Below are 17867 nucleotides of genomic sequence, written 5' to 3' on the forward strand. Positions count from 1 at the left end.
GCAGGTTTGCCACTGCAGTTCTTTAACTGTAAGGAAGTTCTAGCAGCTGAGGGTCTGCAAGAGATTTTTGTTACGGGTATGAAACACAGACAGTGTAATTTGCATGGAATAATACAAAATAACCATAAACTAGTAATGTGTTTAGGATGATAGGAGCTTCAGAGTTATAGAATGACTAAAGAAATCTTTAAAAGTCACAAAGAATAAAATGAAAAAACTTTTCAGAAAGACTGGCTTCTTTTAGAAGTGTTAAGTGGCTGTTGAAGACAGAAAAGAATGCGATGATTTAAAAGTTTCAAATTTATTCCTCTGAAAGGCTGTTTCAACTGAAGTTTTTAGGGTGGGTTTGTCTGCTCATGGGTTTTTTGGTTGGTTTGGGTTTTTTTTGTAACCTGGTCCCTGAAACATAATTCAACACCCCCTATTTTAAGAAATGCCTATTTTGTGATTAGCAACAGACTTCACTAAAGAGTGACCATATTGCTTAAATCATACTAAAGATCAGTTTTGCAACAAGGTATGAAGAAATGCGCAAAATATTTCCAATCAGACCTGCCTCCAACACAATAATTTCATATAACAATGTTATATTAGGAACTTAAAACAGACCAAACAAAAATAAATGGGTAGTTAAATACCAATGTATTAAAGACCAAACTGTTCACAACATGAAATGCTGATGATTATGACTGAAAAGGAAGTCCTGATAATTAACTGAAAGGCAATATTTGTCTTTTCAAAAGGCAATTACAAAATAGTGTAACACAAAGTTCAAAATTAAGCTGCCTGATGTTCAGTTAATTATTTGTGACAGCTGATGATTAAATTACATGCAGAAAGCAAGAACTGAACTGAATCATGAGAAGCATGTTTTCTTTCAGCCTTATAATCAAAGTTCATCGTGAACATATATAATGTGATCTATAAAAATAAACAGTTGAGTGCAGAAGATACGAGGGTCAAGTACAATATTGACTATATGACCATTTCTTCAATAGGTTATCTAAGATTTCAGGAGCTATGTACTGTTCCTTCAGGTCTTTGTTTCTCTCGCTTCTGACTGAGATCTTCAAAAGCAGAAGCAAAATTTGATTTTAGATAGACATGTCTACACAAGTGAAATTATATTTGGACAAAAGACACCAATAGTCTCAAGTCAAAATTGTACCACTCCTACATGTATAATCATGCAAAAATGTATAATGAATGTATATACATGCAGAGTGATATTCTCATCACCTACCCATAGAAATTACTTGTGTGAAAGTCTTCATCAGTAGGAAATACAAGCATAAACTTGTTATCTGTAGCTCCACTCCTGTATCTTCCACACTTCCAAACAGCACACCTTATAACTTAGCTTAAATTTATTATACATCAAACAGACAGAAATATTTTCAATATAATTTACACACTGTACTTTCATACTTGTCAGTGCAATAGCCACCAATTTAACCATACTGAAAAACCGAACTCCTTATTTATAGAGAAATCACAGCAGAGGTCTATTTCTGCTTTTCTCAGCCTTGCATTTCAGGATCAGATCTGGAAATAAAAGGCTCCTGACACGAGGGTTATCCATACCTATCACCAGTAAATGACCAATGAGGCCAAAATAATGGCCTCAACACTGCAACAACTCCTAGGATTACTAGCACGTGTAACAGAAGAAATAAGCAATAAATTCATGTGTGTGTTTAAAGCAACCCAAACAATAAATAAAAGAATAAGTAAGTTGTAGACAACTACAACTAGATGAAAGCTGCAGCAAAGGCACATAAAAAGATTATCTAAAAAAAAAACATTTCCAAAGGCCTGTTTCCTTTTCAGTGCTAAAAGGATGGGTTGGGAGGGGTTAAATCTGGAAATAAGTAATACTTCCCCAACCAAATATGTGACCATTCTGTGATGTGATGCAAAGTGAATGTGTGGTACCAAGAACTAAGGACAATTGGCCTAAGCTAGGAAATAAATGGAAAAAAAATGCTGTCAGGTTAACAATTAAGGGAAAAAAATAAGGAAAATTAAGGATTAACTACAACCACAGTTGTACCTTACCATCTTTTCTTTACATTAGAGCTACTCCTAATTACTGACTGTCACAGGATTTCAACAGACAGAAACGCAGACACCAAAACAAACCATGCCAGAATCAAAATTTAATGTAGCACAATTAGGAGGCTCAATGGTCAGTAATTTAAACCATCTATTTAAGAGAAATTGCTTCTTTCAGAGAAGTCAAGGGAGCTGTAAGACTTACATTTGCCTGGTGATAAGCTTTAATTCACTTCTAAAGCAATAAACACTTGAAAAAGGCAAGGCTGAAAAGTTAATAAGTACCAGCAGCAAAATACAGCTGTTGACATTTAATGTTAATAGGGGGAGGAGAGACTGCTTTTCTTACTTTTCTTTTAAAGAATTCAGAGGCAGAGGTCACCACAGGGACAGCATTTCCAAGTGTCAAACTCTCCCTAAATTTACACAGCTCATCAAAACTAACCCAACTCAGGACAATTGTGTCAGAAGCCACGTGTACAAAACCCCAGGCCTAATAACATCTTTCATTTTAAAGCCTGCAACGTAGAAAATTCAGTTATTTCTTCTCTGCTAGCCATTCTCATGCTTTTCATTGAGCCACATCTCAACATTCAGTCTAAACTGTTGTAAGATCCACACTCCTATTATCCCTTAATTCATTATAATGGCAGCACAAGGAAAAAGGGGGAATCAACCGTAAAATTTCAGCTGTAGGGTAAAAGCAGTGATCCTGTAGAAGCACCGTACCTTTGTGCTGCAGCAGCTTTGTAACAATGCACAGCAGTACTTCATAACAGGAAACAGAAGACAGTAGCTATCAAACCCTGAATTTAGTCTTTTAACTCATTATTTCTCTTCAGCTTTCTAAATTTAGGCATCTAGTGCCATGCTCATCACTTACACTCCCTCCCACTGTAGTCTGAGAAAGGAACTTCAGGGTTAGGTAATCCCTGGAAACTGCAGCCAGGAGCATCCTCATCTTCCTCATTCCCCAGTAAGCAAGAAGAGCTCAGACACCCCCCTTAGACAAGGCACCTAGCTTTCAGACCGCTTAAGTTCATCAAGATAAATTCCAGCCTTCGGGATGGGATTTAAAACTTTGCTATACTTTCTCTACAAGTAGTGGCAAAATCGCCAGAGGATTATCCTGACTGAAATAACTTCCAAATTAAAAGCCTAATTTTGGTGGTCATCAGCATCTTTGCCATAAGAAGACACGGAGCCTCACTGACGTGTACTACCCTACGTTTTAAAACACACAAAATACGTACACTAATAATAGCAATAATAATTAAAGCAATTTATTCTTACAAAAAACTTTCCATTAGTGGCTCTCTAAACAGCTCCGAGGTGGTTATTATACCTCCCTCTGCTGTGGGGGAAACTGAGGCAAGCAGAGATTTGCAGTTTGCTCAAGGTTAACAAGCAGCAAAGCTCATCTTTGCTGAAAAAAACAACACTCCCCTAAAATTACTGAGCTATTTTTAACTGGTAAATTACTGAGGAGTTAAAAAACTGTGTTTGTAAATGCTTTCATGAAACATGCAAAAGGTGTAAAGGCACCACACCGAGGTACCAGAATTAATCACAAGCCCAAGAACACAGGTCTGCTTCCAGGCTCTCATCTGCACTGGGAATGTAGGCACTGCTTTGTCTTGATCCCAGTATTCTAAACTAAGTAGTATTTACTTTTTTAAATAACAAAAGAGACATTTAAAAACAATAAAAGATCTAAGAACACCTTGATTTACATGAGACACTTAAATTTGAGAGATAACTCCGTTTACTTCACAACTAAGCAAAATATAGAACGGACTTCGATACCTAACCTATATAAATTTTAAGATCAATGATCATTACAGTAATTGAAATAATCATATTTTGCATGCCAAAAACTTGAATATTTAAGTGACTTGCCAAAGTAGTTTTACAGTAGACACTTCAGTAACTTTGAGCAGAAAGGGTTTGGATATAAGACTACAGGCTGAACTGAAAGTCATTCTGTTGTAGATAGACAATATAAACCTGGCATTATTTAAAACATGATCCAGAGCTGCCTCTTCATAAAGTATGAGCAGTTTAAATGGCACAAACTAGCTGAATCCTAAAACAATTTCTAAAGCAGGGTGGGGATGCAGGAGATTGCTGCTTTTTTATGTTGTTCAGCAACATGAAACACTTCATTACTATTTATATTTATATTTATTTATTCCAGGTTACACTGGTTACATTTCAAAATTTACAGGGTTAGGCAAAGAATACATTGTAAATACAATAAAAAACAATAGAGTGTAACAACATTCACTCTAAAGCCATAAAGTGAACTTTACCCATGAATCCACTTTCCTCACATTTTCCTTCATTTCACACAGTAAAGCTTTTGTGGTTTTGTTGGTTTTTTTACCATAGTAATAAAATTATAAACTCAAAACATGATCAAATGAGTACCTGTTCTCAGACCATACCATTTTTTAGACAGCACATCAAAAATACAAGTCTTGCTGATCATTCATTCTTTCAGGCTTTTTGATGACTAGATAGAAAGTATCTTGGATTTGTTTTATCAAATTATACATGAAGACATAAAACAGCCTTTTTCATTGTGTGTTAAACAAAGGCACATGGATCGTGGCTGTGCACTGAAAATACCAAGAAGTAGTGTGCACTTTGTATCTTGTGATAAGATTTATTGTCCCTGATGTCACCTAATGATTCATTAATTATGGAAGCACATATATTAGCCACATCTCTTCCCCAGTTTCACTTGCAAAAGTGTATCAGGAGGGTTTTGGAAATCATCACACCCAACTCTGACAGAGCTATGACAGTTAAAATAAAGTATTCCCTATGTATATACTGCTTACATTAGGAAAAGGCAAGTAAACACACTCCCCTCCAGAAAACATCACACTTTTGCAAGTACAAACTGCATCTTCCCATGGAAAGGCTAATACAGCATTTGTGCAAAACTTCTGATGGTCCAGACTAATCCCTTGGCTTGGCCAGCCTTTGAGATTTAACAGAGCACTTCAATCACTTCTAACTCTATCAGCCTATTTTCTGTGTGCCTTCATTTTGCTGATCTAATACTATGAGACTAATAACATTTGTGAGAAAGTCCGATTTCTAGCTTTTTTAATTTTGTTTCATTTTGCAAGGTACTGTCCATCTCTATCAATCAGCCTGAATATTTTAGCTAATACAGTATGAACTACACATTGCATTTGCTCTCATGCTCCCACATGAAACCACAGAGGTCAGCTTAAAAACATCTAGTTAACTTGTCTGATTTACACACACCCATCAGGCAAAAGTTTACCCTAAGTCAGCTGAAGGATTCTCTGATCAAAAAAAGTGCAGAGTAAGTTCAGTTTCTGACAAGGTGGAACGCTAGTCCCACTGAAATTAGCAGAAAATTTCTACTGGATTTTAATGAGGATTTAATGTCTTAATGCCCTTGAAACAGTACTCTGAAAAAAGAAAAAAATTACAGTACTTGGATACAGGAAGGGACAAAATACATTAACAAATCAAATCAGTGAAAATAAATACATTTCGATTTGGAAAATAACTGCTAAATATAATCCAGTGTCACTGAAATTAAGATTTGTCCTCCAAGTCTTAACTCTAGCGGCTCAGATAAAACAACCTCACAATCCTCCAAAAACACTAAATACACTGTGAACTTAAAAAACAGATTTTTATTTCTGTCTGAATTATTCTGTCCTACTACTATTAGAAACAACACTGAGGGGCAGTAAATCTGAAAGGTTTAAGATTATTTTCCCTTTTTTGTCTTTTTACCTGCTCTGTTTATTTTTTACAACAGAAACACTGAATAAAGCTTCACTGCCTTTGTTTGAATTTCTGCTGTATATAATACTTTTGTTTTTCCTAAATAAAATCGGAAGTATGTGAAGCAAAACCCCCAAATGCTCAGATAAAACAAGGTGTGAAGGGTGGAATTTCCTGCAGACTCCACTAGATGAAGGGAAGCAGCACAAATCCCTGGGGAAGAACTTGCAGACTAAGCCTGCAAAAACACTGCATACTAAATCCCCTTGAAATGCCAAGGACTCCTACATTGGCTCCAATTCTAGGATCAGATCCTTCAATTTTTCATTTAGTGAATTGTCAGTTTGTATTTAGTGACATTTAAATTAAATAAAGACTTATTTCTTTTGCACTTGCAAATAAAAAAGCTAACAAAGTAGCTATGTTTTACATGACACCATCTTCCCTGGAATTACATCAGTATGAACCAGCTGATATGACTTGATGCATTTACTCTTTCAAATCATACATAAAAATCTTTAAAGAAACTATAAGGTTTCTTTGCTCCACTCGTAAGTATAAAACCAGGGCAATTAAAGAAATTCTAAATTATAGTCTGTGATTCCCCACCTCTGTGCAAAACTCCTTCTGATTTCTCCTCCACTTGTTAAATTTCACAGGTTTGAAGTAATTTCTTGGAGATGTGAGCATAAACAGAGACTCAAAATGTAGCTGGTTTTGAAGTAGTTTACTGATACGCGAGCATAAACTTAGATTCAAAATGTAACTCTGGGTTGGAAAGTTTAATAGTTTCCTTCTGATAATCTTAAAATAGTCTTAAATAAGGCCAGACTGGTTTAATGAAATATGGAAGAGATTAAAATTTATGTTAAAATTGCAGCTGAAGAAATTTTAACTCCCTGACAGTTTCTAGTCAAAGCCCTTTGAAAACAAGAGTTTATAATGGAAATCATGAGAAACTTAATTGCAGACATATAATATAGCAAAGATATTTCCAGGAGAAAAAGTGAAACATAATATGAAATTATGTATTGAGAATCTGCTTTTTCAGAGATGCTGAAGGCTGTTGCCACACACATTTAAAATACAGACTAATCGCTAGGATCTGAAGGTTGGTTTCTTCAGTGCTCTGCATTTTTCAAAATCACAATACAAAGCAAGAAGAGAGATGCTTCAGTTTAGACCAGACAGTCAGCTGTCTGGTCTAAGATGCACACTTTTTAGAGGAGCTGATTTATGGCAGCTGAAGATCTTGCTCCAGTATTGAGGCAAGTGAAAAGAGTGACTCAACCAAGTCATATTTATCATTTACAGAACAATTTATAACCACTGGTCTTGCACAGGTGTTTTCCACACTATGTAGCTTTTGTAGGGGAACTTCAATTAAAATGATATCTAATAGGAACTATTCCCTCAGTCTTCTGGGTGTCTTGGAGTAATTTTACCCTAGAAAAAGCATAGCTTTCAAGTCTGTATGCTCAACTGCTGTAATCTGCTTGTTCTTTCACATTCACAGCTACCTGCAATTGAAAACAACAATTAACGGTAATGGATAAAAATGTTTGAAAGTTTTAAATTTTTGCCTGTAGTAACAAAATCCAAATTTTTGTCTATTAACACACTAAATTATTTCAATGTTTGTTTTTTTTTTTAAGATTACCTAACCAAAGAGATGGGGAAAGAACAAGACAGAATGAAGGATAGCTCTTTGTATATAGAACAAATCTTTTGCTTATAACTAAGTGATTTGGACCCCAAGTGGACTCTATAACAATGACAAGGAAGAGAACTCTTCAGTTAATGTTTAGGGAAACCAGTCAGAACTAACTAAGCAGCTGGCAAACAGACAACAAGGATGGCCAGCTCCAAAGTTCAGCCAAAGGACGAAGTGATGAAGAGGAAGGCAAAGATGATGAAGAAATGACCACCAGGGGTCTCAAAGATCACTACCACATTATTGTGCGCATGTGGGAAGAATTTTATAGAGATATGATGTAATGCATAAGTAACTTCCTGAATATGCATGTAATGTAATGAATTTGTATATTTAATGATTATATCATCACAGCTTGTTCGGTGCTTGAGTGGGACACGCTTGGAGGAGCTATCCCCCCTGTCTCCCAGCACCGCAATAAAGAATACCTGCTTGTCAACTTAAATTTTTTTGGCAAGATTTAGAGTTTTTCAACGAATTACCAAGATATTGAAGACTCGCAGAAATTCCACTGGCTACATCCCTAACAAAATTATTACCCATTTCTGAGACCCCTGCACAAAGATGTTTCAATCTGAGAGGGAAGTTCAATCAACCCCCTGAAACAATTTGTTTCTGAAATATCTAATTGCTCCATATATACAGTTTGATAAAAAAGGTTAACAGCATGCTTACAGACGTACTGAGTTAAGTGACTCTTGCACATCAAAAAAGAAACCAGTCACTGCAAAAAGCTGCTTCTGCATGCATGGGAAAACTTGTAAAATCATCATGCTTTAAAATATGCTGCTCTTATTATCTGCATAAAGGATATGTGTGTGTGTATATATATATATATGTATATATAAACCTATGAACACCAAAAGGATATGATTGTTCTCAGTATCACCAAATACTCTTCCCTGAAGGTTCTTAAATTTTAAATGGATGAGGACAAGGTACTGAATTACAAACAAACATAAAATAACTTACTTAACTTCTACCTGGAATGCTCACAATTTCAGATGAGGGAGTTTTCTTACAAGTTTACATCAAAATCTTTGTATCAAAATTATGCGTGAAGGTGATCTGCAAAAAATTTATTCCAGTACTTAAAAACTGTCTCCTGCATAGTCTTTCAAACAGTTACTATAAAAATAAAATAATTCTCTAACCACACTGGTTTTCAATGAAGGCATCACACACTCAAAAAAAAACCAAAAAACAGTCTGGCCAAGTATTATACTGGTAACAAAAAGCATTTCTTAAGTTCCTGTTACAGGTTTGATCCAAAACCCCACATAAATTAATGGAAAAACTCCCACTGACTTCGGGAAGGAAAAAAAATAAAAATAAAATCAGTGGTTACTTCCAAAAGGAAGAAAAGGAATTACACTAAAATAACCGGGGGGGAGGAAAAGTGACGGTGGTTTAAAAAGGAAAATAAGAGAGCTAAAGTGTCCTCTCTACTTAAACTATATCTATGCAGACTTTCAATTTCCATTATTAGAACTTTGATTTGAATTAGAAACTTTTAGCAAGTTCTATCTGATAAATATACATTTTTGGTAGCTACAGAGAAGCTACTTCTCATGAAGAAAGACCTTAATGGAGACATGACCAAAAAATCCCTGTGTGTACTGATAATAGTAAGAATTAAATAGAGATTTCTAATATATAGTTTAAATTAATTCTACTTTAAACATCACAGTTTCAAGCCTTCCTATTTAGAATAACTATAAGTATAAAAAAGATTCCACACAATAGCAAGCTATTGTATTATTTAAATGAAACTAATGTTCTGGCATTCCCCATCACAAGTAAGAAATTATTTCAGTGGCATTTGAATGCAGTTTAGAAGCAGCTCATGCTGTCCGACACAGACCAGCAACCCATCCCTTCAGACCACAGTGTTTACTAACCCAACTGTCAAGCCTTCCTTTAAATTCCTATGCCAAGGCTCAATCCATCCACTGGTGGCTGATTATCTCAGGACTGACACAACTATTTTTATTCCAGCATGAAGGATGCAGCTCAATCGTATATACAGAAGGAAGCAGCAGTGCCTTGTGTGCACAGGTCATGCACATACATGTAAGTTGGATGGGATCCTCTCCCCAGACTTCAGCCAGAAGTTATCTATCCTAAACTGTTTGTAAGGGAAGTTTAGACAACTAATGGAAGAGGAAGACATTGCCAGGAAGTATCCTCTCTAGGTGCTTACCTCTTCCCATTGTATCAGGAGATCCACATAACAGCAGACACCTAAAAATAGAGGAGATGACTTCCATCCAAACTGAACACACACACACATATATATATATATACACGCATATACACGTGCATACTTGTGCACACAGTGTAAGACAGCTGCTTCCATAAATGTGCCATGTGCAACACAGTAGTGACATTACTAAAAACTATGGACAGAAAATGAATTACTAAAAGGGAGAAAAAAAAGCAAATCAGTTGTGCACATTTGTTATATATAGTTAAACCTTTAGGGTAAGCTTATTCATTACTTCTGCCTAAGTAAGGGAAGAAGAAAGAACTAATGTTTGACATTTTCAAGCTGCAAAACTTGGGAGCAAACAGATAGTTAAAGAAATGTTATAGGTCTGTACTAAGTCTGGTTCTCTAGGGTACTTTACATATTTAAATATAAAACTTATTTCCTCATATAAACGTTTTTAACATGCAAAAAGGGCATTTGGATGAATACTCTGAATGCTCCTAATGTAGCAGACATAGGTCTACTGATTCTGGGGTAGCTAAAAGGGATTTTAAGTTATATTTTCCCATGTTTGGTGATGAAACTTAGGCTTTCCCTCATACACACCTTTAAAGGTGTTCGTATGTGCGTGCTGGCACACACATGTGGGTAGACTCTGGGTTTTTTTAAACTACATATATATTCTCTGTAAATTAAAAAACAATTATGCCATGGTAATAAAATCCCAAAGAGAAAAATCAAAACAAACATATATGAAGAAAAAAGCAAACCTTGTTTAAAGCATAATCCAAACCAACATCAGTATTGCAAAGATCAGAATTTTTTAAGTTTATGATTGATTCAGATCAGGCTCTGCAATATTCCCATTCTCTGGAAAGATAGGTGAAAAATTGTTATTAAAAGTCGCTGGAAACTCTACCATATCATCAACATTTTGATAGCCCACGTAAGAACTGAATGACTGCTGTGGAAGTATTTGGCTACCAGGCATCTGTAGGAAAGCCCCTGACTGTGTGGTAGGGGGGATTCTCTGGCCAACTAGTTGAATTTTAGGTTCCCTGGGCTCCAGTTGTTGCTTGCTTTCTTCATCTGTGTCAAGATGGGTTAGTTTTTCTATCCACATGCGAAATTTCTCCTCTGTCTGCCTCTGCATCTCGGCAAAGCAGTTCATGGCCTCTTCCAGGACATTGCCTATGCAGTTCCTATCCCACACGGTGCCCCTGTCAAGCAATCCTGGAATTTCCCTGGTCGCTCCTCCAGATCCCCCAGCACGAATGAAGCCAGCTTTAAAGACATTGAGGCCATTTGATAAGACATCATTAAGTAAGAACATAAAACTGTTTATCAACGCATGTTAACTCAGGAAAACAACTTTTCTAATCGTGTCCCTTGGATATGACAACAGGGGAGGAATTAATAAATATTAACCAACAGTACTACTGTCAAAAATAATTAACATTTTCACACTTACTGAGTTTATAATGGAAATTTTGGCTTTGAAATTATTTTTATCCTAGAATTCTCAGAAAACCCTGTCACAAAGGTTTTTTCCCCTACAAATAAACCAAAGTAGTCCAGTTCCCTTGCAATTTCTGTTTACAATTCAACTGAAAGCGTCAAAACATTATACAGTAACATTTAATTCTGTTACACTGAGATCCAAATAGCTTTAGATGCTGCAGTTGCTATATCAGCCTTTATCTCTGTTGTGTACAATTTTGTCTGCATTTAACAGTCTATTATAAAAAGGTTCAAGTATGTAAGTAAAGTAATGAGTAATTATTCAGGCTTCTCAGTTAATAGTATTTGGAGATTTGGAGCTCTTGGCCCAGTTTTGGAGAACACAATGAACGCCAGTGAAGAGAATAAACAACACAGACATGTATGAACATGAGAAGATATGTGAATGCCATCCTAGTACACGAGGTGAAAGCAACCTCTGCTAGGTGTGACAGACACAGCTACATCACAACGACACGCCCACATGACACAACCTCACACCAATCAGAAGCATGCCTTTCATCACACGAGCCACTGACTTTGCAGCATTTCTGGTATCAACTAGGCAAAGCAGAAAACCAGACAGGGCATAGTTGGAAGGAAACTGTTCTTCCTTCTATCCATCAGAAAGATGATTGAAATTACTGGCTTTGGGATTATCAGGAAGAACTTCAGCAGCAAGGACAGAAGGCCATTCTCATTTATTTACTCTAAGTATCAGTAAAGAAAAGGCAGTGGTATCTATATTTTTGAGTTTGGAGTTCACTCAGGAATCCTCTAGAAGCAATAAAACCCCAAGAAAAGAGGCTCTGTAGCTATTTGAGGAGTAATAAACAATATGTGCATGCTGTCCAAGCACACGTTTCCTAAGTTAATTACGAAACAAGACAAGCACCACATTAAACTACACACAGCACTTGCAGAATGTGACAATTTAATATGTAAATGTGAAACTTGTGGGATATCCTCTAGCTTCAGACTAATAGAAAATACCCTAAGAATGAGAAAAATCACTGCACAACCTAAGCAAATATCTACTAACAAAAACATAAGGCACTAAATCTTTATTGGGATTTCACTGTGCACATGAAATTGCAGTGTTACTTACATAATACATTCTTTTTAGCAGCTATTTAAATGAGGTATACATAATTCCATCAGTAACAGCTGAACAAAGCCCAGGGTCATTCCCTTATTTCCAAGCAGTAGCAATGCTACCTGTTGGGGGCAAAAACCATTCTGTTTTTAAACCCTTGCTTTTTAAGTCTTCTCTCCCATCTGTCTACCTGTTAGGCAGGCTGGAAATTCAGCATTCAGGTCCTCTGCTCAAAAAAAATTGCTTTATAGCAACTAATTTACATCCTCCAACTGCATTTTAACTAAAACTAATTAAATAAAATGCTTTTTTTCCCCAAAAATGTTGTTCCTTTTTTAATATTGTGTCTTTTTCCTTCCTGAAAAAAACACCAAGCTCCTTTTTGCTCATGTACTCCTAGAGTTGAACATCCAATACGATTCTGTTTGTTTTTTTTTTTTACTTTATTCAGGGATGTAATCCTAAAATCAAGTAACTACAGGGCAATCTTTCTGATCAGACACATTTAAGTAATGTTGAGTAACTTTAAACTGCAATTTAAATAAAAACTGTTGATGGTGATGTGTGATTCTTGCTAGCTCAGCTTTCAGAGTCAAGAATGAACTAGCATGATGAAAGGTGACAAAACTAATAAACTATGCTTTGAAATATATCTCACCCTGCAATACTATTTTTAAAAGGCATCATTTATAATAGATCTAGAATTTACAGTAGCAGCAAATCAATGTTTCAAATGCTTCCCTTGCAGTTCTTATAAGTCTTGTCTTTACTGGTGGCCTTCACGGTTAGAAAGCAAATCAAGCCTAAAAAAGTATTTTTATTGCATTAAAAATGCTAACATTCATCTAACTGTTCCTTTTGCTATATAGAAACTTATAGCTCTATAGTTTTTCAAGTTATGCCAAGATAAAAGGTAATTTGCAATCTCAAAGGAGTCAGAATCCAAGAATCGTATCTTACTTTCAAGACAATACCTCCTGCAAAACAGCACCTAAGAAACACCCCAATTCTGTCTCTTTATGGGATCTTTGAAATACTATCCAAATAATAATCAAATCCAAGGTTATTTAATTCAGGAACTCTGACAATGTAACAAGTTAAAATATGTCACATCTTCATTCTCATTAGCAATGGTGGATGATTCCTCCAACTCATTATGCTACCATTTCCAAATAAGAGTGATTTGCAGAAAGATACTCAACAGACGTTTTTCAAAGATCATCCTCTTATGACATAAAAACTATCTGCTGTTTCCTTAAGAATGACAAAGTCCTACATGCCAACAGAGAGGCTTAATCATTAAAGGAAATTTCTCCTCATCTGCAGTAATTCAAAAATCATGGCATTCCCTTCATTAATGAAACCAAGATTACGACTGCACAGGTGAGTGAAAAGATTCTCAGTAGCACCCATGAAGTTTAGATTGAACCTGTAATTTTGGGTGTAAATTAACACCACATAATGCATTCAGAAAAACATAACACACATTGTGCATAGCTCCTATTGAGCTCACAGTATTTGAAGTACCACCAGTGAGATGTCAATTCTTTACTCTTCAATCCTTCTTGAGAAGACAGACAAGCCTGCCAGTATTTTAACCCACATCACATTTGAGTTCAGCAGAGAGAATTGACTCTATTACAAAACACCTCAGTTTACAACTTCATGGCATTGTTACGTATCTCACTAAACGTTTCCCTTACCTTATTTATTTAGCCAAACGTATTTCAGAGCCAGTGATGTGGATAATTTGAGAAAAATAACTGCACTATTACAATGGAAGAGGCTCATTTACACAACAGGAAAGATTACGGTGTTCTCAAATGCAGCACTTTAATTTTCAGACCGCGCACAAGCCAACTGTCTCCTGTAACACTATGTAAGTTCAGAGAAAGTTAAGAGCCAGAGTATGATGACATAACCTCCATGCATGAAAGGCCACATTAACTGTCACTAAAAGTTTTCGAGCATCTCTGTTGGCAAAGTGATTATTCAGACAACAGACATTTGAAAATCAGTAATGAAACAACCAACCAAAACTACAACTGAAGTGTCCAAATACAGGAAGACTAAGAGGAACACAGCCTACCTGTACAACTCCTCTGCATCAATGCATACAGACCTTTTCCAAAAGTAAAGGTAAAAGTCTTTTCATGCTTCATTCCCTCCAACAGGCACATTCTAGTTTCTTGACATTAAAGTTCAAGACCCAAGATAACCTGCTTAGCTTTTAACTGTCTTCAGAAGACATTCATGGCCTGATTTTCCAATGTTTTTTAATACCCTGTATTATTTTCTAACTACATGCTCATTCCCTAAATTTTAAGGATATTCACAGTGTAACGCTAAGTGCACTAAAGCAAATAAAATATGTCAAATAAAAAAAAAAAAAAAGACTATTCAAGGTAAACACTTTGCCAGTTCCAAGAAGAGGGATTGCAGATGGCACGTGAACCTACCACTGCAACCAAGACCTGAGAGTTCTTCTCAGGCTCCTAGCTCCATTGCATCTGTTCAGACCACATTTCATTAACCCACAAGTAGGACAAGATGCATTTTTGGCCAACCTTGTCCTTATCTCTACAGAGAATACTTTTCTCTTGTACTTGGAGACTGTTTCCCACAAACCAAAGTTGCTTCTATTTAAAAGAAAATCACAAAGCAGCAGGTACACATTGCCCCTAAGTCCAAAATGACTGCTCAGAAGTTTTACTGTCTTAAATGTAGTTTAGTATCAAGCACTCCCACATCTTGCTCTGCAGGTAAACTTGGGCCTTGGTGTCATCACCACTGAATAAACAAATTCTTTAGTGCACTGCAATGGGACCTTTTCACTGAAGGCTTCTCACAGTTAAGACAGAGAACTCTAAACACAGATATACCTTAGTGACACTGAAAAAGCACCCTAGAGTGGTTTCAGGTCCATGCAATAGAAGTAAACAATCTAAGCAGACTTGAAAATATCATGTTGTGCCTTTCCAGGTCACAAGGTACTTCTGTAACTTAGAAAAATAACATAACCTGAGGGATTTATTGTGTATGGTTTGGGTTTTTTGAGGGCTGAGGAAGAACCTGTCCCAAAACTCGATGAAGTAAGTCTTGTTTGGCAAGCTTTAAACCAGGCTTTAATTACCCAGCAAGTGTAAATATAGTAAATATAAGCACAAAACTAAGAAAGCTGTAAGTTTAACTACTAAAATTATTTTCACCAATTTAGATCTCTATTAGAAGTTAACTACACAATAATTATAGGAGGACTATGCCTCTGCCAGGCTTTGTGATAATAAACATTAATTTCCTTTGTGCAACCTGCTTCCTAGCAGTATGTGGGAAAAATGTCACTTCTCATGGTGCCAGAGCCATACACCATAAACAAGTCAGTTAAAACACAGTTATTTGTAAAATCTGCTGTAAATATTTTAAATAATTCATCTAGAAAATATTAGTTCAGCAACTTAAGACTCAATTACTGAGGTTTTCCTTTAAATGTTCTTGTCCTATGTAAGCTGATATTTATCTCAAAAAAATCCCCAAACTTCTAGCACAAGAGGCAAAAAGGCATGTAACCCAGCAAAAACGGGCAAGCCAAAAGGTTTCTTTTTATGTGTTTTTATTTCTGATTGTATATGATGATGGTTCTATGGTATAATATGCTGCAAGAGTAATGCACATGAGCTCCTGTCCACAGCACTTGAGCTAATAACACTCAGTAGACAGAAAAGAATTAATGTTTCTTTTGCTAACAAAGTCATGAGAAAGCCCTTGTAACTTGCTGCCTCTAATCTTAAAACGGATGTTTCAGAAATAAAACTTTCTATAGACATTGAAGATCCTATGTCAAAGGAAAACAGTAACAGCTTTGTCTCAAGTGTTAAAAATTTTGGGGCGGAAATAGCTCGGGTACCTGCACAAACAAATTCATGTTTAATCTCCTAAAATAGGTGACCAGCTGTGATCTGCAAGAATTTAAAGTAAGCCTAAGTAGGTCTGTCATGCACTGAAATGTAGAGCTGAAAGCAATGGCACGTGCAATAGTGAACAGGGCCTTACTGTGACACAGCAAGAGGTTTGCCATGTTATTTCTAATATAGCTGCTGAGCTGTGGTCTTAATATATTAAAGCAAAGCTGGCCACTTATCTTAAGAATGTATTTACTACATTATCACCATCTAATGGGATTTGACAGCACTGACAGGAGTTCATAGAGGCTTGCAAAGGAAAAAAAATCTGAAAATTCCAGAATTCAAAGATAGTCTTTCCTCCAATTTACCATTCCTATGCTTTGCTGGAGTGCAGAAGTGCACTGAAACCTCAGAACAGATTTTATAATTTGCCCATGTCTTGTTAATATACTGCAGTCTTCAAATTTACACAGAGCTGCAGTTCTGCTGTTTTTTCTCAAGTGTCACTCGTCTAACTTAACATGACAGCTGAGAAACAATGGCAGATGCGTTACAGTTCAGTTTAAAAAACATCCTCTACCTGGTATCTCTGTAGTGATTGTCTTGCTGCTCCCTGAAACCTCTTCATCATCCTCTGATGAGCTTGTGCTCGAGTCACATGTCAGGTCACTATCACTGGTACTGCTGTCCTGCAGCAGGTTGTACTTCTTGCGAGCAGCTGCTTCCCGTTTCTGTCTCAAGAGCCGGATTCTTTCCTTGTGCTTTTGGCTTCGATGACCTTTTACTTTGGTAACTCGACCATTCTGCTTATCGATAGACTGTCGGTTTTTCTTGGCAGCCATTGTTGAAGTTTCACTTTCGGACCTGGATCGCCTGGATTTCCTCCCAACTGCAACCCCAGACGCCGCAGAAGGATCTCCCTCTACAACAGCTTCAGCCTGACAGGGCTCATTCTCTTCTGTGGAAGACAATGTATCTGAGTCAGCCAAATGCCCACTGGAAGAAGGGGAAAGCATGCAATGATTAGAAGAGTCACTCTCATAAACTCGACCACCCATTGGCTTATCACTCTCCGTAGATGCTAGCTGAGACTCTGAGGAGTCTCGCCTTAGTTCCATCAGTAAGCAAGGCATTGAAGACAGCACTGCAGAGTCTGCTGCAATGGGCACATTATCTTTCTGAGTGTGTGTCTCAAGTTCTATAGGTCCATCTTCATCAGGAACAGTTTCTTGCTTTTCAGAAGTCTTTGGTGGAACTTGCGAATCAAGTTCTTCTGCTTTTCCCACCGCCTCCATCTTCATTTCAGAACACCAAGGTCCTCCTGGTCTCAAAGCATGGAGCACGTGGTCTGGAAGACTGGATGAACAGGAGATGGACTTCAGCAATGCAGCAGCCTGCACAAGAACACAACAGTAATAATTTACCCAAATAACTCAGTCCTGCTCTTTAGAGTATTACCTAAACAACTCAGGGCTTTCAATTACAGTTTAGTTCAGTATTATATTGGTTTTCTTCATTTACTTCTTCCTAGTGGACTCATCTTGGTACACATCCATGAAAGATCATACTGGAATCACCTCACCAGAATAATCGAAACAGATCAGAAAATAA

The 17867-nt window shown here is 36.6% G+C and overlaps 2 protein-coding genes across 3 annotated transcripts in view; one reads left to right on the forward strand and one right to left on the reverse strand.

Annotated features, from left to right (window-relative positions):
- The window catches only part of LOXHD1 (lipoxygenase homology PLAT domains 1), a 349538-nt gene that overhangs the window by 250302 nt on the left and 81369 nt on the right, over positions 1 to 17867 (forward strand).
- Positions 1 to 17867, reverse strand: part of ARK2N (arkadia (RNF111) N-terminal like PKA signaling regulator 2N) — a 46027-nt gene that overhangs the window by 9722 nt on the left and 18438 nt on the right. For 2 of the 3 annotated variants that reach the window (XM_057405716.1, XM_057405718.1), the window contains exon 2: positions 16837 to 17650. In XM_057405716.1, coding sequence (XP_057261699.1) covers positions 16837 to 17650 — 814 coding nt within the window. Of the gene's footprint in view, positions 1 to 8939; positions 11043 to 16836; positions 17651 to 17867 lie in introns of those variants that run through there. The other variant, XM_057405717.1, reaches the window with a different exon arrangement.

The sequence above is a fragment of the Pezoporus wallicus genome, unplaced genomic scaffold (assembly GCF_028554395.1).
Source record: "Pezoporus wallicus isolate ANWC-B61680 ecotype Strahan unplaced genomic scaffold, APGP_CSIRO_Pwel_v1 scaffold_13428, whole genome shotgun sequence".
NCBI classification, from domain to species: Eukaryota; Metazoa; Chordata; class Aves; order Psittaciformes; family Psittacidae; genus Pezoporus; species Pezoporus wallicus.